At 46.2% G+C, this 27,091-nt stretch overlaps 1 protein-coding gene across 4 annotated transcripts in view; it reads left to right on the top strand.

The window, feature by feature from the left end:
* Window positions 1-27,091, top strand: part of SETD1A (SET domain containing 1A, histone lysine methyltransferase) — a 1,694,645-nt gene that overhangs the window by 1,600,147 nt on the left and 67,407 nt on the right. For all 4 annotated transcript variants that reach the window (XM_069651930.1, XM_069651928.1, XM_069651929.1 and 1 more), the window contains exon 19: window positions 7,033-7,170. In XM_069651930.1, coding sequence (XP_069508031.1) covers window positions 7,033-7,170 — 138 coding nt within the window. The remainder of the gene's footprint in view (window positions 1-7,032; window positions 7,171-27,091) is intronic.

The raw sequence follows: 27,091 nt of genomic DNA, 5'->3' as shown, positions 1-27,091 counted from the left end.
TCAGCCTACTGCCGGCTCCTCTGCTGCTTCGGCGTCAGCGACGTCTCTCCTCCTTGTTCCCTTTGCTCGGTTTGAATCTTCCGGGTAGCTGACGGGGACTCCGGACTTCTGCAGTAGAAGACACAAGCGTCCTCCTTCAGTTGTCTTATCCCACCCTTGCTTAACGTCCGTCTTTGTTAGTGGCTCTGTGTTATTCCTCATGCCTCTATTGAGCCACTTCATCTCAGTACTTTTAGTTTCATCAGTTTCCCAGGCACTGCAGTAATACCTAGGTCTTCAATTAGTAGGTGTTAAATCTTCAGGTTTGCAGTGTTACATAGAAGTGTTGGGTAAGGCACTGGGGTCTACATAATAGTGAGATGTGTAAGATGTTGGGTGGAGGGTGTTATACTTCATTCGCCCTAAATGGTCATCATTGTCCCTAGAGGGGGAGTCTGGGATCCTCCTGCTGAGTACCATGCCCAAGGGGACTATCGGATAGCAGCCAACCTCCCTGACCTCATGGGAAGGGGCTCCCCCATCAGGGAGAAGTGACATCTAAGGGTACGTCACACTTAACATACGTCCAATGCAAGAGTAGTTAGCGAAACAATGTTCGCAAAAAAGATGGAAATTGGGACGATCTAGTGGTATTTTTCCAAACCCTGGTTTCAACCCTGCAATGGTGGGCGAAAGAAAACATGTTACGGGGAAAAGTTTTTCAACCCATTAGCAGACATCACCATCACAACTAATGCATCACTTTCAGATTGGGGGGCTCATTGTCTCCAGCACAGGGCATGTTGTCAGATAGACTTATTAACACCCTAGAGTTCCTTGCAGCTGTCAAATCATTTCAAGCTTTCCAACAACTGTTAATTGGGAAGAATGTGCTAATCAATACAGACAGTACAACAGCCATGTTTTACATCAATAAACAAATGGGGTGGGTCTCACTCCCTCACTCTGTCCACACTAGCAAAGAAGATTAGCAACTGGTGCTTGAAAAGAGGATTACATGTTCAATCCCATTATGGGACACAACTGCCTAGCAGACATGCTAAGCAGAAGCCTGTCAGTCCTCCGAGTACGAGAGGAAGTTACATCCAGACATTTTACACTACATTTTTACACTTGGGGGGGCAACCAATCTTAGATCTATTTGGCACAGGGGGAAAACGCCACATCCCTAAATGATGCCTCCAGGTTCCTGCAGAAGGAATCCAAGGCGAACGCTCAGTGAGTCAGGGATATTTGCTTACTTTTCCTCCAACCCCACTGTCGAGTAATCCATAAAACGCACCAGGAGAGAGACCCGATAATCCTAATAGCTCCCATGCAGGCTCGTTGGACGTGGTTTTCACACCGCCTCAAAATGTCCATCTCCCGTCCAATCAAACTGCCATGTGCCTATAACATGCTATCACAGAATCAGGGTTAACCCTTAATCTTCAACCCCAACAACCAACTTAGCTCCTTGGCACCTGAAGTCATAGTTCAGCCACCTTCTTTCTTTCAATTATCGGAGGCGTGGGCGGACCCACGCAGGCGCTTCCCCATCCTAAAGGATGATGTGCACCAGACCCACCAATCAATACTTAGCTTACATCAACTCACAACTCCTCCCACTGCCCCGTCTGCCTCACAAAATCCAACATCACACTGCTCCTCCTCCTGCCTCTCACCCCGTCACCTCCCAGCAAAGTCCTCCCACTCAGCTCAGGTTCAGCCACCTTAATTTGCCTGACCAATGCATGCAGATTTTAAGCGGCCCGTAAACCCAACACTAGACAATGCTACTTTAACAAGTGGAAAAGGTTTGTGGTTTGGTGTACAAAGTCAAATATCAATCACATTGACTGTTCAGCATCGCATGTAGTGCAATATTTATTACATTTGTTAGACTCTGGTCTTGTTTGCAGTTCATTAAAGGTACATCTTGCAGCATTGTCTGTTCATAATGCTTTTCACTACAAGATCGTTTGGGGGAGGGTACCAGTCGTCCAAGCCTTCGGGGAAGGGGTCACACGTCTGTACCGCTAACGGCAAACCCGCTACCAGGGTGGGATTTAAACCTTGTTTTATGCAAGCTCATGGGCCAGCCCTTTGAGCCAATGCACAAAGCAAAACTGAAAGATAGTGCTCAGTAAGTCGCCTTTCTCATAAAGTTGCCTTTCTCATAGCGTTTATTCAGAGAGTGAGTGAACTTCAAGCATTATCTGTGGCAGAACCCTTTGTCACATTACACAAGAACAAAGTTAGTTCTAAGAACACATCTGCTGTTTTCACCTAAATTAATTTCTAAATACAACGTGAAACAGTTAATTGAACGTCTGCTTTCTTTCAAAACACACAGAAGGCAGGTGAAAGGGCACTGTAAGAAAATTGTGGTGGCAACAGTAAAGACAGACACATGTAATCAGTCAAGGGTGTTTATTGAATTTTATAAGTGGTGAGATAAAAGCCTAATCTTAATCTAAAATGGGTGCAAGCTACAACCATCAAATAATAAGGCAGTCCTAGTAGCGTCTTGTCAAAATAAAAAGGGCCTATACTAAAAAAACCTATTGCCAATCCGTACCACTAAGTTATAAAGAGTGTGGGATAATGTTCACCAGAAAAGAAAGTAGTGTTCACAAAATAAGTCAGGGTGGTATGGCTGGGTCTCCCTTACCCACGTTTTTAGCACGGGACAAGACGGGATTTCTGAGCACACAGGGTGGTATAGCTGGGCCTCCCCAGCACAAGGTTCACAATTCCTGTTAATACCAGAACCTTCAGGGACCAAGTCAATTTTCTACAATGTCACTTACCTCAGAAGGCCTGATCCATCAAAACTACAAACAAAGGTTCCTTCGGTAATCTTGCATCTTGGGTGACTGCTCTTCACCCCTCGGATCTCCCCCTGCCGGGCTCGGATCTTCCTTGCAACTTGGGCCTCCCTCGGTTGGGTTCACTACGGCATTTCAAATTCACCTTGCAATATTCAAGAGTGTGAATGTCTTTGTAAACACTCTTGTTCACTGGTGTGTTACTTTTCATCCCAACTCGCAGGCATCTCTCTGTAGGGGTCACATCTGCCGCTCTCACAGTTCACTTTGCTATATCACAATACAAGATTTACTTGTCTTAGTTTTTCCCTTGATTTTCGAGTGTGAAAGAGATTTGACGTGACCCTTATAGGACCACTCCGACACCTCCCGCCGCCCTTTCCTAGGGCCTTCTGATACTTGCAGTTTCACTTTACGAGGGCCAGCGAGAGTCCTTCGACTGAGCACTCCTACGGCACCTGACCACTCTCCAGCTGGCCCTTCTCTGGGCTTTCTCAAAAGTTCAAACAAACAAGTTCTTTGTTCTGAGGTTTTTGCGTTCATCCAGTGTTGCCACTTGCAACCTTGGGCTCAAACACAGTTCATTGTCCTATCAGCTTCCTCCGACTCACGACTTTCTCGAGTCCGCTTGACTTGGCTTGCTACAAGGACGGTACCACGGTAGACAGCATGCATCCCCGCCTGTGTTATCAATGCATGAGACCCCAGGGCACCACTTCAGCTATGTTTCCCCATCTTATAATTCCCTTTTCGGAGGCTTCTCGTGTCTGAGTTGAAAAGGGGAAGGGCAATTCCCCCTTCATCGTCCCTCCTGGTCTTGCCATCTTTCTCGGCTTGAATTGCTGGTTCAGTGTAGCTGTTTCCTCGTGACTTTGGCCTTGCTCGTAGTGTGCTCTCATGCTGCGCCTGTTATCCCTATGGGGGAGGTAAAGAGCCATCAGGTGTGCGTGGTTATTGTTAATTGCCTGACTCTGCCTGTCCCGTGTATTGGGACATGTCAGGTAAACAGCTCTGGTGTTAGTCCGTTATCTGTTACAGTGTAAGAAAATTTCTGAGGCTTGTGGAATCTGCTTAAATCACATGCTGTGCATAGGCCGACATCTAGTGGAAGCTGCAGAGTATTACAGTTGTTGTTTTTGAAATTCAAAAAGGGACGTCGACAGGACGTGCTAGTAATACTATCCCTAGTGTGACGTCCACTGTACCCATGGTCCTTTACGCATTAAGGGCCCTCAGATTGTTCTTCTTAGACCCCTAGAGATAAATCATGGATAGGTCCCCTTACAAGAGTAAGGAACCTCAGATACAGGATTCCCGGTCTTCAGCCTTAAAGAAAAAAGCTACCCCTTCTTCTGTAGTTCCACCTACTCCAGAAGATTAAGGTCTCGCACCTCAACCTACGGTCATTCCTAGTTCTGCCCAGTGGTCAGCTGAAGATATATATAGGTATATAGGGTAATGAGAAGAATGTCCTTCATGGCAAATTCTTACGAAAAAGACCCTAACTACTTCCTTCATAAGTTTACCCCCTCAATCCCCCAAACCCCTTCTCCCCTCCACACACACCACAGCGGCATCTGGTTTCAGAACCCTGTTCAACCCCCTGTTAAAAGGTCTCGCCACGGTGAGCTATTGCAAGATCCCACTGTCATCGACCTATATGACCAGGACACTGATCATGAAGATCTCTGTCCAAGGAGCCGCAGACCCTTATTATCGGGATAATGACGACGATGAGGGTAATCCAGATACAGACATGTACAACATTGACTGCCCATTTGATAAGGACCCCCCTGTTGTAGACTCATCCATAGATAATCAACCTCTTTTGAACGAGGTACTTATCAAAATGGCTGAACATTTCCAAAAATCTACCCTAGCGGATCCACAGAACAAGGATTTCGTTGACGAAATCTTGGGCGATAAAAAGGCTGTAACTTAGTTTATTCCCCTAATAAAGTCTGTCCAGCGAAAGATACAACCCTCGCTGGAAACACCCAATGAGACACGGACGGTGAACCCCCGCATAGAGAAACTTTTCAGACTTGCACAATCAGACCTGCTGTACATTAGGGGGCAGCTAAAGCCTGATTCGCTCGTTGTTACTACAACAAGGAAAACAGCAGGTACTCCACTAGCCTCCTCCGAGGCTCCTCCAAACAAACAAAGTAAAAGGCTATACACAATGGGCAGGAATGTGGCCTCTTCCGCTGCATTCCAGACCAGGATAGCTAATAACTGTACTTTATTAGCTATTTACAACTGCCATAAATGGGATAAGGTCATAGCTCTACTCTCCTCAGCCCTGGGACCCCTCAAAACTCAATTGGCACTGGTGGCTGCTGAAGAAAGGGCAGTTTCAAACTGCTTGCTAAAAGGCAATCTTGACGCCGCAGACAACGCCGGCAGAATCATAGTGGAGGGAAACATTATTAAGCATCATGCTTGGTTACGCCAATCCGGGTTTAAGCCAGAGATGTAGGCCACTCTCATTAACATGCCCATCGAGCCCAAGTCTTAAACACCCGACTTACAAGACTGCCTTCTTAGTGGCTATTACTTCCATAAGAAGAGAATGTGAAATACAAGCTCTGTCAGTGCAAGATCCTTTCTTTATCATACATAAAGACAAGCTGGTTTTACATACTCGCCTTAGGTTCTCACCTAAGTTCATTTAGAAATTTCATGTAAACCAATCTATTGAGCTACCGGCTTTCTTTTAGAACCCCACCAGCTCACCTGAGGTAAAATTACTTGCACTAGATGTGAGGAGAGCTGTCCTTTACTATGTAAAAAACCCCAGACCGCTAAGAAAAACAGACCAACTATTTGTCTCCATAGCAGCAGGCAGAAAAGGAGACCGCGTTTCCAAGAATGCCATCTCCAGATGGATAGTCAGATGTATACAATTGTGCTATTCATTATCAAACAAAACACTGCCCTTCACACCAAGAGCTCGCTCCACAAGGAGCACAGAAGCCACTCTGGCTTTCATTGCAAATGTCCATCTTAACAGCATTTGCAAAGCAGCTACATGGAGCTCAATACACACTTTCACTCAGCTTCATTGACACTCATTCCAAGACAGATACACAGGTGGGACAAGCGGTTCAAAGACATTTGTTCGCCCATGAACCTTCTCACATCCCACCACCTTCTCCCAACACTGCTTGCTAATGTATGCAGAGCATGTGATCTAAGCAGATTCCACAAGCCTCAGACTGGATACATTACTAACCGTAATCGTATTTGTGATGCTTGTACCTGCTTAGATTTGCATGCGCCCACCCTTTGTGCCCTCGGAGAGAAGGCGCATGGATGCTTATTAGCTTGTCTAATACGTATCTGCTTGGATACAACTGTACTCACATTACACTTCATGCTACCTCTTGTCAGAAAAATAACAATCTGAGGGACCTCGACGGGTGAAAGACCATGGGTACAGTGGACGTCACACTAGGGATAGTCTTACTGTTACGCCCTGTTGACGTCCCTTTTCAAATTTCGAGAACAGCTGTAATACTCTGCAGCTTCCAATAGATGTCGGCCTATGCACAGCATGTGAATCTAAGCAGAAACAAGCATCGGAAATACGATTACAGTGAGTAATGTATCCTATACTTTTGATCCTCGTTCTCCATCATGGGTATCTTCATTGATATTCTACTCTCCCACCACACTGGAGAATTTCAAACGGGATGAATGACTCGGCATACTGAACCTTTCTCTCTTTTATCACATGATATTGATAAACTCATCGAACTGCATGGTGGGATAGTATGGGATCCTGGTAGCCTTAAAGTAAGAGCTACGTTTTTGACCGCTACACTACCTTCCTATCTGCTTCCTTGTTTTATTGTTCTCTATATACACTGAGAATGTTTTTCAGTGAGTAAAATCAGTCGAAATGCTATTTTTTTTAAAAAAAATAACGTTATTCGGTCATCCTTTGAAAAGTGCTGTGTGTAAAAATAGAATTGTATGAACGTGCGGTCTGAGATCCTTCCAATAGGCGAGGCTATTAAGTTAATTAATGCTAATGAAGAAGCCCATGGTGCAGAACTAAAATGTCAAGTAATGTTTTTCTTACTGCACTTGCTAGAGTTGAATATCTTTCTCTCCCATTCATATGCTCGCTTAATCTTACATTCATCCTAATGCCATGATTTCCATCCATGACAGTGATTGCCTTTCCTATTTTTTATCTTCTTTTTCCAATCAGGTGGTAGCCGACATGCGAGAGAAGCGCTACATCCAGGAAGGAATTGGGAGCAGCTACCTATTCCGAGTGGATCATGATACGATCATAGATGCCACAAAATGTGGCAACTTGGCGCGATTTATCAACCACTGCTGCACGGTAAATAGTGCTGGGCGTGGCTATGAAGCTGACTGGGTTGTAGGTCTGCTGGGAAGGCAGTATCCAATGTTCTTGATGTATAGGATATGGGCACTGTTGAATGCATTAGTCAGACTATGTGATTATTTTATTTTTTTATTCATATTAGTATGTTTACTATAAAGAGGTGTGAGGATACACACAATCAATCCATACAATAATAGGCTGAAAAATCCTTAATATTTGAAATAGTGAATGAAGACATAAATAATTGAGTATTACAACCACTTAATCTTCTCTAGAATCCAGATACAGGAAGGACCATTTTGCATCAAGTCTTCACACTTCATAAATGCATTTATTTCAAAAGCACACATTTACAATTGTTAGGTTGTCCTGCACTGGAACCTTTAAATCCCCTGATATTTATGCTTGCCCAGTTCATTAACCTTCTTTTTCCCAAGTGAGTCCCTACCTGAGGTCTTGCTGTTATAAAACACATGCAAGTCCATAAGACCCCCGCATCATGGTACCTCAAAGGTGCAGCATAGTTATTTTCGTTGATCTGGTTGTGCTGCTCTGCTTTGTGTAACTCGCTGGCTAGCAGCAGCTCTTTATTTTTAGATGGCTGCCTACTGCTTCAGAGATCTTACATTTTCATTAAACAAAGGCTTGTCCTCTTCAGTTCCCCTTAATATGGCAACCTGCTTTTAGAAGTCCAGTGAGACACCACAATGAGGCTGTGTTTAACCAGAAATCATTGCATAGCCATCTAAGGGCAGTGGCCTTCCTGGCGCTCCTGGTTGGAAGCTCAAAGTAGCCATGGTCTGATCTGCTCTGAGGTGTCATTTTTTTCCCTTTAGTTTCTTGTAGGTATTTTGGTGCTAGAAAAAGGATAAGCTTTCAGAGAGGGGCTGTAATAAAGCTCGATTCAGTTAGAACGCAGCAGATAGAGAAGGGTCTTCATTTTTCTTTTTAAATGAGTGTAATCTGCCATCAGTCCTAAAGCTGGCCGAAGGGTGTTGCAGGGAGAGGGAGCCACCACTGAGAAGGCTCTGCCACCTACCGAAACCTTCTTAACGCGTGGAACCACAAGAAGACCCGGGAGGATAGCTCAGCAGTAACGTGCTCACTTTGGAAACAAGACGACACAAAGCAACACGGGTTCGATCCCCGTGTCCACGCTTAGAAACTTGTGGGTATTAAGCGCGTTATAAATATGCAACTAAGACATATTCCTGTAACAGCACCTCGATACCCCCGGGCTGTGTGAGTGCTTTAAAAATGCAAATAAATAAATAAGACCAAGATTGGCCGATCAGAGAGCTCTAGCTGGCTTATAAGGAATGGTCTTTGCCCTAAGGTATAGAGCACCTTTCCCATGAAGGGCTCTGTGCGTTGAGCAATTAGCTTTGAACTGGATCCTCCTTTCAACTGTGAGCCAGAGAAGTTGGTGTAGTACAGGGGAAATATGTGGAAACTTTGGTAGGCCAGCCACTAACCGAGCCGCAGAATTTTAAACAGTTTGAATCCTATTTAAATTATATTTAGGCTGGGCTAGCAATGTTTTGTTGCAGTAGTCTAAAATTCCTAGCACTGCTGAGGCCAGCACAGGTCCTATTAGTGCAAATGGTACGAATGGGACCACTTTTTATTGAATTTTTAATTTTAAATAACCTTCACAACAAGCGCTTATTAGCAGGTCAGAAGACCGAGAGCTAGTATTTTTTACTCTCAGATTTCTTTACCGATCAACTGAGGAAGGGAAAGCACCAAAAGTGGAAAGCCAGAATTCTGGGGACCAAAGGGAGCAAGCATCTGGTGGGCCGATCACCAAAACTTCGGTCTTATCCCCTTTCAGCTTCAGCCAGTTGTTGTTCATCCACTCTCCTATAGCATAGAATGTTAAAAAGTAGAGGAGAGGTTGCTGAACCCTGTGGAACCTCACAGATAAGGATTGATGGGGCTGACCTGTAAGGGGGGGAAGAGAAAGTGTTTGAGTATGATCTGAAAGAAAGGACCTAAACCAGTTTAATACTGTACCTGAAATCCCAAACTCCTGTAGACGATGACACAGAATAGAGTGGTCGATGGTGTCAAAGCTGCAAGCAAGTCCAGCAGAATCAAGAAACTCACTCCACCCTGGTTACTCATCCTAGTGAGGTTGTCAATAACAGAAACAAGCACCAACTCAGTCCCCATAGAAGGATGGAAGCCAGATTGAAATGGGTCCAAAATACAAGCATCCTCCTAAAAGTTTCTAAGTTGCATTGTGACTAAGGCCTCTAACAATTTCATTAAAAAATATGATCAGTGAAATGGGACGAAAATGGGAGGGAAGTATTGTATTGTAGTTGTCATTTATATAGCGCTTTTTACCATTATTATAGTCTCAATGTGCTAGTGGTGTGAACGCCCTCAGGGACCGAAGTCCAGAGTGTTGGAGGTCACATAGTAAGATTAGAATGCATGTGTGCATTTCGCCAAATAAGGCCTAGCAGGACTGGCCAGGCTCGGGTAGAAAGCAACCCATTAGGACAGGCATGTGGATAGATGCTGGGAGGAGTCTGGAGATGGTGCGAGTGCTAGAGACTCGCTATGTATCCAGCTAGCCTGAATGTTGTCCTAGCTGCATTCTACTCTGAGTGGATGGATAGCCGTGCCTGCAGAGGATGTCCACCGCAGTGCGTTTATACATACCAAGAACGCCAATGGAGCTCATCTTTGATGTTGCTGTGTCGTCACAACATCTGTGGATAAAGACCAGCTAGCTTTGTAGTTTCTTCTAGGCACTGTGGGGGGGTGAGTTCGGGCGGCGGGGGGGGGGGGGGGTTCTACCTTCAAATCTTCTTAGCGCAATAGACTGGCTGACCTAGTGTATCTACCGGGCAGTTACCCGATTTAGGCTATTAGCATTCTCTTGGCGCAATGGACCAGCTACCTTTATCGCCTTACTAGATATCTTCATGGTTCTATGTATGCTGCTAACAGCTGTCTATTAACTGCAATATCAGGGTACCAAGGCTGAGTTGCGATTTTTAGGTGTAATTGTAATTGCTAATTTGTAAAGCGCTTATACACATGTGAAGTGCTTCAAAGCATTTCAAGGCGGGAAGGGAACAACGGAATATAGTCGTCCTTCTTAGGCCTTGAAGATTCTGAATTATCAAAACAAAAATAACTAGCATACTAGGCAAGAGGCATATCTACTAGTGTAAGTGTGTCAAAAATGTACGGCAGAAGAGGGATCCAGGGGGAGGGGTGTGGGGGGGAAGGGCAGGAACATACAGAACAATAAACTACAGTAATAGGTATGTCAACAAAGTGTAATAGAAGGATTACCAGCGTAGATCTGGAGTCAAAGGCAGGCTAAAATTATTGGTGCAGCACAAATGACCATTCCCAGATCAGTTTAATGCGTACACTAGCCACCCTTCAGAATGTCAATTACTGTTCTTCTAAGAGCAATACACGTGCCAGCCTAAGATCTTCAGGCAAAATGAGACTACTAAACTAAACAGTTTCTTATAATGCAAGCATGCGCTAAACTTCACAATGCTTGAAGAGTAACACATTTCCTCTAACAATCCATTTAAGTTGAAAACATTGCTCGTCTCTCACAGACAAGTATAACACATTTCATACGCCAGCAAACTCAACTATCTAAGTGTAACACAATTCCAATCCCTCGCAAACAATGGAAGTATGGCACATTTCTCTGACAATCCATCCAAGTCTGACCCATTTCCTGCCCCTGCGATTCCTCGGGGTGTAACATCTTTCCTGCCTCAGCAATCCATTGAAGTGTAACACGTTTCCTGCCCTTAATCAACTAAATGCTGCACATTTCCTACCCCCAATCAACTTAAATATGGCACATTTACTACCCCCAACATCCATCTAAATGTGGCACGTATCCTATCCCCAAAATATGCGTAAATGTAATGCATTTCTTGCTCCCCAGTCCCACCGAGAGCAATACACTGATAAAACAATACAACAAGCATTACTATCCAGGGGGTGCATGGTCAATATACACACTGTTGTAAAATGAAAGTGGCAGAGTAGGAAAGACTGGCAGGGTTTTAAATGAACATAGTAATGGTTGCGCTCACCGCCCGTTCCAACCTTACATGGAAATGCACTCTGATTCAACTTTGCCAGTACAATGAAAAACCAACTAGTTTTTAATTTAGCTGTGCAATGCAAAACACTCAGATTCAACTTTGCCAGTACAACGTGTGAGTGGTCTGAGTTGAGTAGGAAGACACAGGGGTATTTGCTTGTCCAAATGCTTGTATTCAAATACTAAAAGGGGTTCAAAAAACGCCTCACATAATTAGACCAAAGCAAAATGGATACAAACAAAGACTAAAAGCTTACCAGCAAAGACAATACCAGACAAGCCAGCAGGCAAGCCAAGCTATTGAGCAACAATCACACTCTAAAAGCGCAGCATAACTCTGGGCAGGACTACTCATCAGTGAAGCAACTGGTGGAATCGAACTATTGCGCCCCTGCTAAGGATAAAGCAGGATGGAGATCTAATCTTCTTAACTCATAAGACGCAGTCAGTCAAGTGAGCAAGAAAAAGCACCAAGCTGAGGTTTCTGATGCTCCCGCAGAGCTAAGGTGAGCGTGACAGAACGCAAAGCCAGCTTTGAAACCTGTGCCTGAGTATCGTGGAGACCTCTGATACCGACCAATTAGCGCAGCTGTTAGGGGAATTACGGGCCGAGGTCCATGCTGCCCGGCAGGAGACAAACGCCTTGCGGCGGGAGTTGGTTGCAAATAGAGACCGTACAGAGGAATTGGAGCGACAAGTGTTGCAGAATCAGGCTGGACAGGCGCCGTTACTGGGCAGCCAGCCCTCTGTTGCTCCATCTACAGCCCCAGTGCAGGTGGTCCTTAGTCGGTCCCGCTTGCTCCACCGGAACGATTTTCTGGAGACCCTAATAAATTTGCAGTTTTTATGAATCAGTGCCGTCTACATTTACTGTGTAGACCAGGGGCGTTCCCCAATGAACAGTCACGAGTGTCCTTTGTTTTGTCATATCTGGAGGGGAAGTGCAGCAGACTGGTCCATTCCCTTGGTAAATTGGGATGACCCACGAAATTACCCAACAATGGGTTTCCAACGAGAGTTGGAGAAGTTGTTTGCCCGGCACACTAGGGGCCAGACTCTGGATAATGAGCTCTTGTCAGTGCGATAGGGGAGTCGGGACCTGCTAACTTACATAGCCACGTTTAACAGGCTAGTGGCCGAGACCAACTGGCCTGAAGAAAAAAGGACCACCCTCTTCCATCGGGGGCTACGGGGGGAATGAAAGGACATTCTTGCCCAAGTCGTGAATCCTCCCAACAATTGTGCAGAATTCATTGATCTCGTGGTGCGACTTGATCATAGATTGCAAGACCGGACGACCGATTGAGCTCGATCAGAAGGAAGAACCATGTTTGTACATCCTTGGGAACCCCAACCTCGTCAACCAGAGAACCAACACGAGCCCATGCAAATCGGCAGTGTACAGGGCCCCTTAACTAAGGCAGAACGGGAGAAAAGACGGCGACAACAGCTGTGTTTGTATTGCGGCAAGGCGGGACATTTCCTGCAGGACGGCCAGATGAAGCCACCTAGACGAACGCTAGGGGTATTGGAAACCAAAGCAACCAAGCTTGACTCGGAAAACTCCAACGCCCGGCAAACGTAGAGGTCCGTTTGTCAAGCAAAAAGAAGGACCTACAGACCTCTCATCTTGTCATCCCAGTGATCTTGGTTAGCCCACAGCAGCCCTCTCGCATGCATGCCCTTGAGGCATATATAGACAGGGGGGCGGTAGGCAACTACATAGATCCAGGCCTAGTGGGCCGAATTGGTCTTCTCACTCATCCAAAGGCTATGCAGGAAAACGTAACGGCGGTAGATGGTACCCAGCTCTCTTCTGGGCCAGTAACTCACCACACGGAAGTCGTTACACTCCTCTGTCAGGATGGCCACAGTGAAGACATCGCCTTTGATCTGATAAGCGCTCCTCAGTTTCGTATGATTCTGGGAATTCCATGGTTGGAGGCTCATAACCCGCTAATCGATTGGTGAGCGAGGGTGTTAACCTTCTCCAAGGAGGGTTCTCGTTCCTGTTACAAAAACTCGGAAACGCAGGAAGGTACCAAGACAGTGTCTCCCAAGAAGAAATGAAGTACTCAGTCTCCTAGGCATTCTGCCATCAGCATATGTCGATTACCAGGACGTATTCCAGAAGGAGCAGGTGAACACGCTACCGCTGCACTGGGCATGTGATTGTCAGATAGACCTTATCCCTGATGCCCAGGTTCCATGCAGCAGTATTTAGTGAATGGCTTTATCCGAACCTCCAAGTCTCCGGCAGCCTCGCCTCTTAATAATGGGACCTTAGGGCCTGCATTGATTACCGCCTACTGAATCAGATAACAATCAAGAATCGGTACCCCTTACCGCTCATTCCGGAGCTACTGGACCAGGTGAGAGGCGGACCAATTTACACCAAGTTGGACCTACGAGGGGCATATCACCTGGTACGAGTCATAAGTGGGGATGAGTGGAAGACAGCATTCCGGACAAAATACGGACTATATGAGTACCAGGTAATGCCCTTCGTGCTATGCAACGCCCCGGCTGCCTTTCAAAACTTTATGGATGACGTGCTGAGGGACCTACTGGATGTTTGTGCCGTGGTTTACATCGACGACATCCTGGTGTATTCTACCACTGAACAGGAACACTTCAACCATGTGCGGGTAGTCCTTGACAGACTCAGAAGCCATCAACTCTACGCAAAGCTCGAAAAATGTTCCTTCCATGTGTTTAAAGTGAAGTTTTTAGGATTTATCCTAACCCCTCAGGGAATCAGAATGGACAACAGGAAGGTTGAGGCAATCTTGAACTGGCCATCTCCCACCTCCATCAAAGGAATTCAGAGCTTCCTAGGCTTTGTGAATTTTTATCGTCATTTCATACCGGGCTTTTCTCACATCGTCCATCCAATCACTGCCCTGCTATGAAAAAAACAAGCGCTTTGACTGGCCTGCAGAGGCTGAAACTGCTTTCCAGGCCTTGAAATCAAAGTTCACCTCAGCGCCGATCTTACGCCATCCAAGACCAGACCTTCCTTACATTGTTGAAACAGATGCTTCCAGTACCGCTGTGGGTGCAGTCCTTTCGCAAAAAGACCCAGACACCGGTCAGTTACATCCGGTCGCATTTTGGTCAAGGAAGCCGAAATAAACAATGCAATCACCGATAAAGAACTCCTTGCAATCAAATCGGCCTTCAAAGAATGGAAGCATTATCTTCTAGGAGCCTGGCACACGGTCACCGTCATCACTGACCATCGCAATCTGCAATACCTGAAGACGGCAAAGGCGCAATCATCTCGCCAGCTCCGATGGGCATTATTTTTTGCGGAATACGACTATGTAATCACATATCGCCCAGGGGTGCGCAACGGTAAAGCAGACGCGCTGTCGCGGTTAGGCGAGGAAGACAAAACATAAGAAAAGATCGAACCAATCGCCATAATCCCTGAAGGCAAGAAACTGGGAGTTACTACACTCGAATCACTGGACGATCTGAAGGCCGACATACTGCGCCACATGAGTGAGGAAGAACTCCAGGCATGGATCACCAAGAGCAGTCAACACATGCTAAGCAATGGGTTACCATGTTTCCGAGAACGTATACATCTTCCGATAGAAGCTCAACGAGAAAGGGGCATTACCACATACCATGGCACATTGCTGTAAGACACCCTGGAATTGCCAAAACCATGGCCAAGATATAAAGAACTTATTGGTAGCCTACATGGCTGAAGGATGTCATTCACTTTGTGCTTTCATGCGGCGTCTGTGTGCAGAACAAATCCCAGAAACAGAAACCAGCAGGCCTCTTATGCCCGTTAACCATTCCACCGACAGCATGGCATACTCTGTCTATAGATTTCATTACCGACCTTCCTTCTTGCAATGGCTACAACACTATACTGGTTGTTGTGGATCTGTTCTCAAAGATGGCCCATTTGGTTTATAGTGATAATTTCGAAAACAATGTCGAAAGTCATTATTTCGAAGAAAAAAAATGTCGGAAAAAACAAGTCGCATTTTTTTTTTTCAATACTTTTTTTTTTTTTTTTCGAAATGGGGCGGGGGGGTTCCCCCAACCCCCCTTTTTAATTTTTTTTTTTTTGTTTTACCCATTTTTCTTTACTCCCGGACCCCAAAATAAATATATAATTTAAAAAAACCGAATTCGAATTTTTTTTTTCCACATTCTTTTTTCTACATTTTTGTCATTCAACATTATTTTTTCGAAATTATGACTGACCACCGGCCCATTTTATTCCTCTGAAAGGTCTACCCACAGCACTCACTACGGCAAAGGTCTTCTTGGAACATATAGTCAACTACACAAATTCCCGACTGTTGTCATTTCAGACCGCGGCAGCCAATTCGTCTCCAAATTTGGCGGAAATGTTGTGTATTAACCCAGATGGAAGTACGTCTATCAACCAGTCACCACCCTCAAACCGACGGCCAAACGGAACGTACTAATCAGACACTCGAGCAATACCTCAGGTGTCTACTCCACCAATCAGAAAGTACTTGGAAAGATGTCCTATGGATTGCGGAATATGCCTACAACAACTCTCAACATTCACTACAGGGCAAAGTCAATTCTACGTTCTGTATGGACAACATCCACAAACATCAATGCTTGACCCCACTTGAAAAGTTGGAAATGCCAGTGGTTAAGACTTTGCACTGAACCATCAAACAAGCCTTTTAGAAGGCTGCAGAAATGATGACACAAGCCAAAGAAAGACAAAGAAAATATGCACATCGACATCGAAAGGCAGCCCCAGAATACCAAGTTGGAGATGCTGTGTGGTTAGCCTCGAAACATATTTCACTGAAAGGACCCTGAACATTTCATCCAAGATATTTAGGCCCATACGTCATTGAGTCAATCATCAACCCGGTGACAGTTAAGGTAACCTGACCGGCAAGCATAAGAATCCACCCAGTGTTCCACGTTTCCCTCCTAAAACCTGTTCGACCAAACACACGGATACAAGCATCCCCGGCACATACAATCATAGATGGGGAACTAGAATATGAGGTCAGAAACATACTAGATTCCAAGGTTGTTAAGTCTAGACTATACTACTTAATTGAGTGGAAAGGTTACGGTCCGCAAGACACACCGTAGGAGCCCAGTGAGCACGTACATGCTCCCCGATTGGTTACAAAGTTCCATCGCACACGTCCAGAGAAACCTTGGCCCGGGGTGTCCGATCTGAAGGGGGCGTTGGGGGGGGGGGGGGGGGAGTGGGGTACTGTCACAACCACCAATCCTGCCACACTTGCCTTCACCAATTGCGTATCCCATGCACACATGTTTGCCCCAAAGCGCTCCCATTGGGTTCATCATTCATTAAGACCTCTCTACTGCACCACCAATAGAACTTGGAAGGAGCCCAGCTGGACCCATGCATGGAGCATATGGCACCGGATACAATATTGATCATCAGATTGGCCACCCAACATGGAGGGGAACCAGCCCAAACACTGTTGAGGGCTGCAGTCTAGCCTCTGGGTGTGGCTGCTATATAAGCCACGCCCAGGCTTCATTTCACGCTTCGCGTTGTTCTGCCAGCAGGCAGCGGAACGCTCACCGTGATCCTCTGAAGCCAGCATCAGCTCCGAGGACTCCAGCCATTGACTCACACCGAGGAGAGCCGCCCTTCGCATATCCTGAGAGGCTCCTTCTATTTAACTTACCCGTTTCCTCTTGTCCCACGTCGGCCCTGCTCCTCATCAGCTGTTGCAGTCATCGGGTCCGCGGCCCCTCTGTAACATGTCCCACGCCGGCCCGGCTCCTCATCAGCTGTTGCAGTCATCGTGTCCACAGCCCTCCACGGGTCATCAGCTGTTACAGCCAGCTGGTGAGTGGCCCATCCGCAGGTCATCAGCTGTTACGGTCATCCTCTCCAGCCACGCTCAGGTTCCCGGGTCCATCAGAACCCTGCAAAGGAAAAAGAGAACAGTGAGTAAAGAAAAGAAGAGCACATTGTGTAAAGACTAACATTAGCAAAGAGGAACGTTTTACTGTGCATGCATAATTAGATGAAGGCAAAACGGATACAAAGACTAAAAGCTTGCCAGCAAAGACAAGCCATCAAGCCAAGCTATTTCACACTCCAAAAGTGCAGCATAACTCCAAGCCACAGCGGGTCTGGGCAGGACTATTCATCAGTGAAGCAACTGGTGGAATTGAACTATTACGCCCCTGCTAAGGATAAAGCATGATGGAGAGCTAATCTTCTTAACTCATAAGACGCAGTCAGTCAAGTGAGCAAGAAAGAGCACCAAGCTGAGGTTCCTGATACTCCCGCAGGGCTAAGGTGAGCGTGACAGATTCTTCCTACACCCTGAGGTGACTTAAATAACTAGGACACTGTGGACATAAATATCACTGGTACATTTAGAGGAATACTGAGGTTAGTGTCAAAAGGAGAAGATGGAGGAATAAAATAATGGTTAACAAATATTCTAAAACCGGTAAGTACTTTTTGAACCCTCCAATGCAAAGTAAATGAACCCTTTCCTGGGGAAAAGGCAAAGCACCAAGTCAGAGGTAACAAGAGTCTTTCAGGGAGCCTGGGCAGCCAATGTTATTTGATCAAAAGTTTAGGGGAGCTGAAGCACTTTTTGCAGGTAGGTAAAAAGTCTTGCTCAATGTTTTTAGAAGTCTTTGTATAAAAATGAAATCACTGTAGGGCCACAAGCTGGAAGGCTTGTGAGGGGCAAAGCTGAAAGCAACTCTGCAACATCAACCAAGACAAGTCTCAACTGAGAACTAGCAAGGCTACACGACAAGAGGTAAGTCCCCTTAGTTTTACAGTACCTTTGGTTAGAAGAAATTGGTTCCAGCTGGCTTCTGTTCCTGTGTAGGTCTTCATATCCTGTTGTTCCCGGGTCTCAGTCTTGGGGACAAGACGGAGGACATCTAGGGTCTCCTGCTCTATGAATTGAAGGTCAGCTGCAGCAATGGGCAAACTTCAGATCAGCGGCACTTCGTGATTTCAGCTTCTCCCGACTCTAGCAAATAGCACCATTGCATTTCTCAGATACCTTGATTGACTTTTCTCGCATCTGGGGTCCAGCACTCTGAGGTGGCTCAGGCTTGGTCAGTCCTGCTTCCTGGGAGTCTGTTGCATCTTTCTGGCGCTTGTGTCCGACTTAAAGACACTCATTCGATTCTGGTGTTCCTCTCCCTGGCAATCGGTTCATGCAGCAGCACTGGAAGTACAGCCAGCTCCGAGAGGATTTCCAGATGAGCGAGTCTTGTGGTCGATTGGGACCACCAACCCAAGATGAGAAGTCGTCCTTTGCAGATCTTTTCCAGTCGAAGTGAAGTTGGAGCTTCAGCACTGTAGCAGGGCTTCACCGGGCAAACCAACGATCCAGGAGTTGCAGCAGGCGTCCTGTTCAAGCTCTTTTTCGGTACCTTTGTCCAGTGGTAGACTCTGCCTTCCAAGCCAAAAGACTCGCCTTTTATTCAGTTCTCTCCCATTCATTCCAGCCTCAACAGGATTTTCCCAGTTTGAAATACTCTATGGAAGAGAACAGCGAGATGTCCTAAATATATTGAGAGACACATGGGAAGAGAGAGAGGAGGCCCCAATCCAAGGTTGAAAGAAACTATGACGGCTATTAGATCACTAGTCCAGTCTCAACTGGAACAACAAAAGATCTCCTATTATAAAACAGTTTTGTTGGAGTCCTTTTTCATAGGTCAAAAGGTGCTGGTATTACGTACTTCTGAAAACAAGCTCATGTCCAGATGGCATGGACCACATGAGGTATTAGAACAAGTAGGTCTTTGTTGTTATTATAAGATCTCACAACCTGACCGACATCTTAAGGTGTATCACTTAAACCTATTATAATACTTCAGAGTCTCCAGTGAGAATATTATCCTCTCTTTTGTCAGAAGACACAGAAAGCAGAGCCTTCATTTCATCTGACCTAAACAATAATCAGTAACAAGATTTATGTCACCTTATCAGGCAGTTCACTGATGTATTTTGAGAAGAATCTGTGAGAGTAAAGGATATGGATCATCACATCTGCACTCCCGTAGGCAAAGTAATACACTTGAAATCTTATTGGTTGCCCGAGGCCAGAAAAGATACCATCATTCAGGAAGGAAAGAGCAAGAGAAAACAATGATTGTCATTGAGTTAGAGGCACTGGCAATCAAATGGGCTGCGATTCATCTAAAGTATTACCTCCTGTGTTACAGGTTTTGCCTAAAAACAGACCACTCTCCTCAAGTTTGGATCAGTCAGAGCAAAGAATCTAACCCTCGGGTAATGCAGTGGTTCCTGGACCTTCAGCCATATTGCTTCATAGTGGTGGACCGGAAAGGCTTGGTAAAGTGGACTTCCACTCCCGGCTTCCCTGCAAAGCACCCCGGGCCAACCCATGGGGAATGGTATTCAGAGAAACATGAGTCCCCTCCTTCACTCCTGAACCTCCTAGATACTCTTCTCAGGTGGCCAGGGGAAGGCCATCGCTCATGGATACCGACCCTGGGGGTGGAGAAGCAAGGGAGCATCACCTGGGTGGAGGGTCCTTGCTGATTGGGAGTGGAGGTACCCACAGGCGAGACATGATATCCCCTTCCCTATTAATGATAAACCTAACCCTCCCCTGACCTTTGTGGGCTATTGCAAGACCTCTCCCACAAACTATACCTTCATTTTACCACTTTGGTACTGAGACGAAGAAGATGCCTGCAGAGTCGGTATGTCTCTTTAAGTATGGTCAGGCAAACTTAACTAAAGATTCATACCTGCAACCTGTTAACTGGTTACAGGTGTATAAAATGAGGATCAGAGAACAGCACTAGAGAGTAATGGAGAGGCCTGTGAGAGAGACACCAGCAGAGGACCCTTTGTGTGGAGGCAGCCATGGAGGGACCAGAGCAGGAGCCAGGATGCGGGCAGATAACCCAGGGAACTTGTTGGGCCCAAGACAAGTGGGCTGTGCCGTGGCCACATGTGTGGTAGCTTCCAGCACAGGACGCAAGCAGCAGGAGCGTCAGGAGAGAAACCTCTTCAGTTGCCAGCATACGAAGAAGAATGGCCAGCATGCGAGCAGTGCTTGCACGAGATGGTCCCCTGACTTTGCGAGGAGAGAGGGGGCTGCAGGGACTGTCAGAAGGAGCTGCAAAGAGCTGGTGAGTGTCTGGGGAGAGCACTTGGATACCGGGGTGCTCCGAAAACACTGTGAATACATAACGCTCTTTGAAAACAATTTCAGCAAATACCTATTAAATGCCGAACTGCCTGAAAACTTAAAATTAAAACGAATTAATGCAATTTAAATCCTGAACTGAAGGAAAGGATGAAATTAAACATAAGAGGCATATTAAATACAAACTAAATGAAACCTTGAAGTTGAATATATTTGAATACTGAGTACAATAATATGGGCATAGCAAATCTCAAAGGACAACCAAATTGCCCATGTGAAAATCAACTATGGAAAAACGGCATTAGTGTGAAACAGTGCCACAGAAGGTGGGCTATGAATAGAACCCCTCAAAGGTGAACTTGTGTGCATGAATGCAATGCAGCAAGGCCACACAGACTGGCAAAAGGTGTGTGACCAGTGATCGCAGAACAAAGAGGTTGATGAGGAGAAGGCAGAGAAGTGTAAAACTTGCACATAAAGCCAAGAGGTTAACAAAGAGGAATTAAGTGAATGTAACTTGATACACGGGCGTAGGAGTGGAAGAACCCGTGTGGCCTCGACCAAGGGATCCTGGTTGTGTGACCTGTAATGGGTGGACCGTCTGGTTTGACAACTTTATTTAATAATATTTATATAGCGCGCAAGCAGCCCAGGGGCATTGAGGCGCTGTTACTTGCAATAACATAGTTACATGGTACACATGATAGCGATTGTTGACACATTATGAATAGTACAAGAAATCATACTGTTGCAAATATTGCATTTGGTCGTATATTACAACATATATGATAAGTATTCGTGCTGATGTGTCGGTCCTAATGTGAAGAGGGTAGTTTTCAGTGTTTTGTGGAAGGTGGTGAGGGAGTCCTCACCACGGATAGTGGGAGGTAGGGCATTCCAGTTAGTGGGCGAGAGATAGGGGAAGCTGGATCCACCCGCTTTTACTCTTTTTACTAGTGGCACAGAGAGCATGTTGGTGTACAGTGATGTGGTTGGCCTGGTAGTGGAGACAGGGTGGATCCTTTGAGAGAGGTATGCTGGAGCAGTGAAGTGAATGCAATTGTGGGTCAGTGTTAGGGCTTTGAATACGATCCTTTCCTTTATTGGGAGCCAGTGGGCTAGTTCTCTGGCTTCAGAGATGTGTTCTCTTTTAGCAATGCCTTGGGCTGCCCGGAGAGCATTGTTCTGTATTACTTGTAGTCTCTCTAAGTTTTTGTTGGAGGTTCCTAGAAAGAGTACGTTGCAGTAGTCTAGCCTGGAGCCGGTGATGGCTCTGGCTATGTTGGTGCAGTTCTCTTTGGAGAGAAAGGGCCTGATTGCGTTGATAGGTTTGGCATGATATGCAGCTGCGGATGCTATTGCGTTGACTTGTCTATCCATGGATAGGCTGGAGTCCAGGTAGACTCCCAGAGTTTTGACAGAATCGGAGAACGGGATTTTAATAGAGTAAATATTGAAGTGACTTAATTGGGCATCTAGATTTTTTAGCGTGTCGGGGGAACCTACCAGGAGGAATTCCGTCTTGTCAGAGTTGAGGCACAGTCCGTTGTCTGCCATCCAGGCTTGGATGGTGTTGTAGAGGTTGTTGAGGGTCAGGGAGTCGGTGTCATAGTTACCTGTGAGAGTGAGGAGGATCTGGGTGTCGTCGGCGTAGTTGGTGTATGAGATGCCCATAGCGTCGAGGATGAGGAAGAGGGGTCGTGTGAAGATGTTGTACAGGGTGGGGGAGAGACAGGAACCTTGGGGTACACCACAAAGTATAATAGTTGGTGATGCGGCGGCTAGGTCAGAGAATACTTGCATGGTTCTGTCTTGTAAGAAGGAGGTGATCCTAGCTGTGGCCTCTGGGGAGAATTTGGCAGTGGAGGAAAGGTGGAGGCATAGGACGCCATGATCCACGAGGTCGAATGCCGCGGATAGGTCAAGGAGTAGGAGAAGTGCTGGTTTACCCATGTCTCTAGCATCGTCCATTTGGTTTTTCAAGTCAAGTAGGGCGCTTTCGGTCCCGTGTCTGGGGCGGAAGCCAGATTGGCGGAGTCCAAGGAGTTTGTTCTCTTCAATGAAGTGCTGGACCTGCAAGAAGGCTGCTTTGTCCAATATTTTGAGGAGGAATGGGACAGTGGTGATGGGTCTGTAGTTGTTGGGGGAGGTGGGATCGAGAGTTGGTTTTTTCAAAAGAGGGCGGACCCAAGCTTCCTTGAGGGAGGCGGGGACTTTCCCTGTGGTAAAGGAGGCATTCACATTCACAACTGGACAACTGCGCCTAGACCAGTGATCCATGAATGAGGACAAATGAAAGATATTGTGAAAGAAACCAAGGAGTAGCCTTGCGAGTCAACTGGTGAGGCAAACCTGAAGGAGGGTCAGGTTGAGCTCAAGTTAACTTCTACTTTTGAAAAGACTGAAATCCACTTGTTGGAATTAAAGTCTTGGGGAAGGGACCCTGAGTCTTGAGGAATTGCACATTGTTTTGAGGACTTTTGCTTTTGTGTCTGTGTTGCTTGGAAATTGGGAAAGGGAACCTCGAAGATTGCCTGCAACTGTTAGCTTAAACGTGAGAATGGTAATCTTGAGACTCGTTTGGGGAACTTTCTTGCATTTGGGGCAGGGAAGCTGAAAGAAAGCTGAGAGCTGGAATAAGCTCAGACTTTGAGTTGAACACTGTGTATTTTATTAGTAACATCCCTACACATTGGTTAGCTTTAGCTGTGAGGGCAAGAATAGGTTTTAGACACAGACATTTAAGTTGAATTCTTTGACTCAGACTTTCCTTAGTTTTGTTCAGGGAGGGAAATGCCACCTTAGCATAGGACAAGTTAGGCCTTCTACCATCCTGACATTTAAGTTCATAAACATCTTTTGTTTGAACTTTAAGTCTGTTGCCTGTGTCTTCATGATTAGCTGTAAGCGCTTTTATTGAACATGTTTATTTACATTCATTCCCCAGTTCCTCGGCCCCCCTCTCCTGTATCTCCGGAGTTTCTCGAGCCCTGACCTAGGCAGGCATTTTACTCCCCCCCCCCCCCCCCCCCCCACTATCGCCTTGCTGGTGTCTCCCAGATGATATCCTAACTAGTGTTTGATGGCGTGTTTTCTTTAAAGTAGTGAGATATCGTGTCGCGAATGCTGGCATTAATCATGGGGTCCCCTTTCAGGTCTGGTCTTTGGGGGCCAAAATATGGTCTCCTTTACAGGTGGATGGTCGGAAGGAGACCATCCACCTGTAATATTTCCATCCATATTTATGCTGTCCACATATGGGGAAAAGCTTGAGGGTGTCAGTATCATGTCAATTCTAGAGGATGACCTGTGAGCATAGGAATAATGCATGTGGTCTTGCTCTGTCTGGTGAAAAACTTTATGAAAGAGCATTCCCTAAGGATCTTGACCAGTCCTTGAAGGTTGCGCCTGTGACTGCGGGAAGCCTGAGATATCTTCTCTAACTCTAGGTCGAGCACACAGTTAAAGGTCCCCCCAACTACTATCTCTTCTTCACAGAACTCTGAGTGGGAGAGTGTAAAGTTAAATAATCTATCTTGTGCTTCATAAGGGGCGTATACCGCTACCAGGGAAGACACCTGACCAAACATCTTTCCCTTGATTATCCTATAACTTCCCTCCAGGTCCTCTCTGATGGCTTCTTTCCTAAACTCTAGGTCTCTGCTGATTATTTCCAATCGGATGCAAAATATTTCTAATTATATTGTTTGCAGACAAAGGGCCGTTCGTCCTGATTAATCAGGTGTGTTTCTTGCAAAAACACTATTGAGGCCTTTTGCTCCCTTGGTCATCTCAATAGAGTTCCTCTTGAGGGATAAATTCAGTCTCTAAACATTAAGGGAAACAGTGGTCCGAGGGGCATAAAAGCTCTAGTACCGGGGTGAAAGCTGAAGGTGTAAAGCCTCCCAGGGATAATTCAGAGGTCAGTCTCAACACCAAGCCAACTCTTGAGGGCCTAGAGAAGTCTAACACTCAGGACTCAGCCTACATACAATCTCACTTCAGGGATGACGGGGGGGTCTATCTCGGGCACAGTGCAATACTGATTACCCTACTCTCTCACAACGGTCCTCTGAGAGTAGTGGGCTGCAGTATGGACATTTGGGATGTAGACCATCAGCAACTACTTGAAACCCTACAGTGGCCGCACAAGGCTCTAGTCCACTGGGGCAGCAAGCACAGGCAACATGCCAGGAGAGATTCTTTCATCTCTTCATGCAGCTCATGAGATCTCAACAAACAACAGGGATATTCAAATCTCTAATCAAGGAAGTGGTACCTCAGTTTCAGCCTCAGGCACGGCAGCCAATGCATCCACCTCCTGCTCCTTCCATCTCGACTTCTGCCACCACTTCCACCACTGCCTCCTGTAAGGAACCAGGAGTAATACTTGCACACAAGGGTATTGTGGTGGTTGACAAATACTTTTATTAAAGTAAAAAGAGGGTCAGTGAAAGTCCTATCTTGCCCTAACTCTGAGGGGTTTCCGTGCCTCAACAATACTAAAGGATGTCCGTGTTAGAATGTCTAAAGTAAAGTTCTCAGTCTTGTGTCCAGATCCTAACCTGGTAAATAGTCTTCCAACTGGTTGTCTGCAGATCTTTTTCAAAGTTTTTTTATTTATTTATATAGCACACAAAACCCAGAGGTATCTAGGCGCTTATGCTTAAGAGATTGGTTACAGTGCTTATGGTTACAGGACTGAAAGCGCAGGAAGTAATTACATCGTAGAAAGCGATAGAGGTAGTTACATCACAGGCAGAAGTGCAAGAGTTCAGGTCGACACAATCATGGAGCCTAACCCCATGTTGCAGGGCGGCTGTGATACAAAGATGCAGTAAAGTCATTCAAGATGGTATATTCATGGAGCCTAACCCCATGCTGCCGGGTGGCTATGACACAAAGAAGCAGTAAAGTCAATCAGATGGGCACATTCAAGGAGCCTAACCCCATGTTGCAAGGCGGCTGCGACACAAAGATGCAGGAAGGCAAATTAGGAGGGCATAATCAGGCACATGCATACAACGGGGGGGGCAACTAAATACAGGGTTCAGGCACATTGCCACATGCACACACGGGGGGGACAGGTAAATGCAGGGTTCAGCTACACTGACTCATGCATACAATGGGGGGGCAGCTAAATACAGGGTTCAGGCACACTGACACATGTATACAACAGGAGGGAACAACATCTCACCTAGGAGCGTCCTGGCAGTGGACAGGGAGCAGACAGGGCCGTTGATGCGGGCCTTGCAGCAGACCGGCCGTCTCCCGCCTCACGGTTCAGTCTATTGGCGAAAGGTGGTTAAGCTAGCCAATGGGAGCGGGAGCGGGTCCAGGACAACAGCAGGGGGACTCATGGCAAAATAGTGCGACGATATTAGAAGGCCTAGCTTACACCCATAAAGCTACTTTAAAAGATAAAAACGTGGATGCAGCATGTGTAAGGGGACGAGGATGCTTTTCTTTTCTTGCGGGGAATGTTGCAAGATAGCTGCACAATTACGGAGCTATTAGACACTAAAGTTCCAAAGGGTGCAAAAAGAAAAAAACAACTAAAGTTCCACAAGTCTGAGGAGATTATTCCCTTCCCCTGAGTTTCTCAGGCTCTTTACAGTTCACAGTTTCAAAGGCTATAGTTCTTCCCTTGATCTTTCTCACTTTCACAATGCCAATACTTTTTTTCTCTGCTCTTGGCTCCTCAGAGTTTTCCAACAATACCAGAAGAAATTACGCCCTTCCCCTATTTGCAGTGATCACAGTACACATTTTTCAATTACTAGGAGAATGCCTCCCTTCGCCTGGTGACAATGATCACATTCCAACTCTAGGGGGAATGACTCCCTTTTCCTGGAGTTCACACACACAAGAGGAGGAGCTTCTTCACAAGCATGAGAGTAAGTCCCAGACCATCCTTTGTCAGTCTGGTACACTCTCGTCCCTCACTTCCAAGCACTTGTCTTAACAAAGTTGGTGCAGGTCCTAGACTCACTGTCAGTTTGCCTAGTGTACTCTCCTGCCAGCACTTTCTTAATGTTTAACAGTCCAATGCTTTTATATTTTCTTCATTCAACCATTGGGTCCTTGACCCACTTTCACTTGCTTCATTCAATAATTGGCTTGCCGTCCCAACTCCCCAGCTCTGGTTCACCCAGTTCATGTCATTTTCCTTCAATGGTGTGTGGTGTATGCCAGGAAGTGCCCCGGCTTGCCAACTCCCCTTTCTGGGCTCACCAACACTGGTGAGGGGAAACCCCTTGGCTACTTCGGCGTTCTCTGCGGTTTGCAATTCTCCCAGTGGCTTGCCTCCTCCTCTTGCAGGTGTCTCGTCGGCTCTCCGGTGCCCGCGATTCCTCTGCCTTCGTTCCACAGCTTTCTTTGCTCTTGGCTTCTACACGGCAAACCTCTGGTTTCCGAGCCTCTCGTGACAGCGCCTCCAGGGACTTCCTTGCTCCCCGCTGCAACTTGCTCCTTCTCGGTTTCCCGACCTGCGTATGGAGTAGTGATTCTCCATGTTTCTTGATGCTTGATATACTCATGCGTCACGTACCGTTTCCTCCATCCTTGTGGGTGTCCCCCAACATGGGGACGGTACCGGAACCTTTGGCAGCGAACAATTGAGCTTCCCCTTGAAATTTTGTATAGC

The sequence above is a fragment of the Ambystoma mexicanum genome, chromosome 3p, assembly GCF_040938575.1.
Source record: "Ambystoma mexicanum isolate Mex_15411 chromosome 3p, UKY_AmexF1_1, whole genome shotgun sequence".
Taxonomy (NCBI): Eukaryota; Metazoa; Chordata; class Amphibia; order Caudata; family Ambystomatidae; genus Ambystoma; species Ambystoma mexicanum.
The sequence above is the reverse complement of the archived record's forward strand: the minus strand, read 5'-3'. Positions and strand labels throughout refer to the sequence as shown.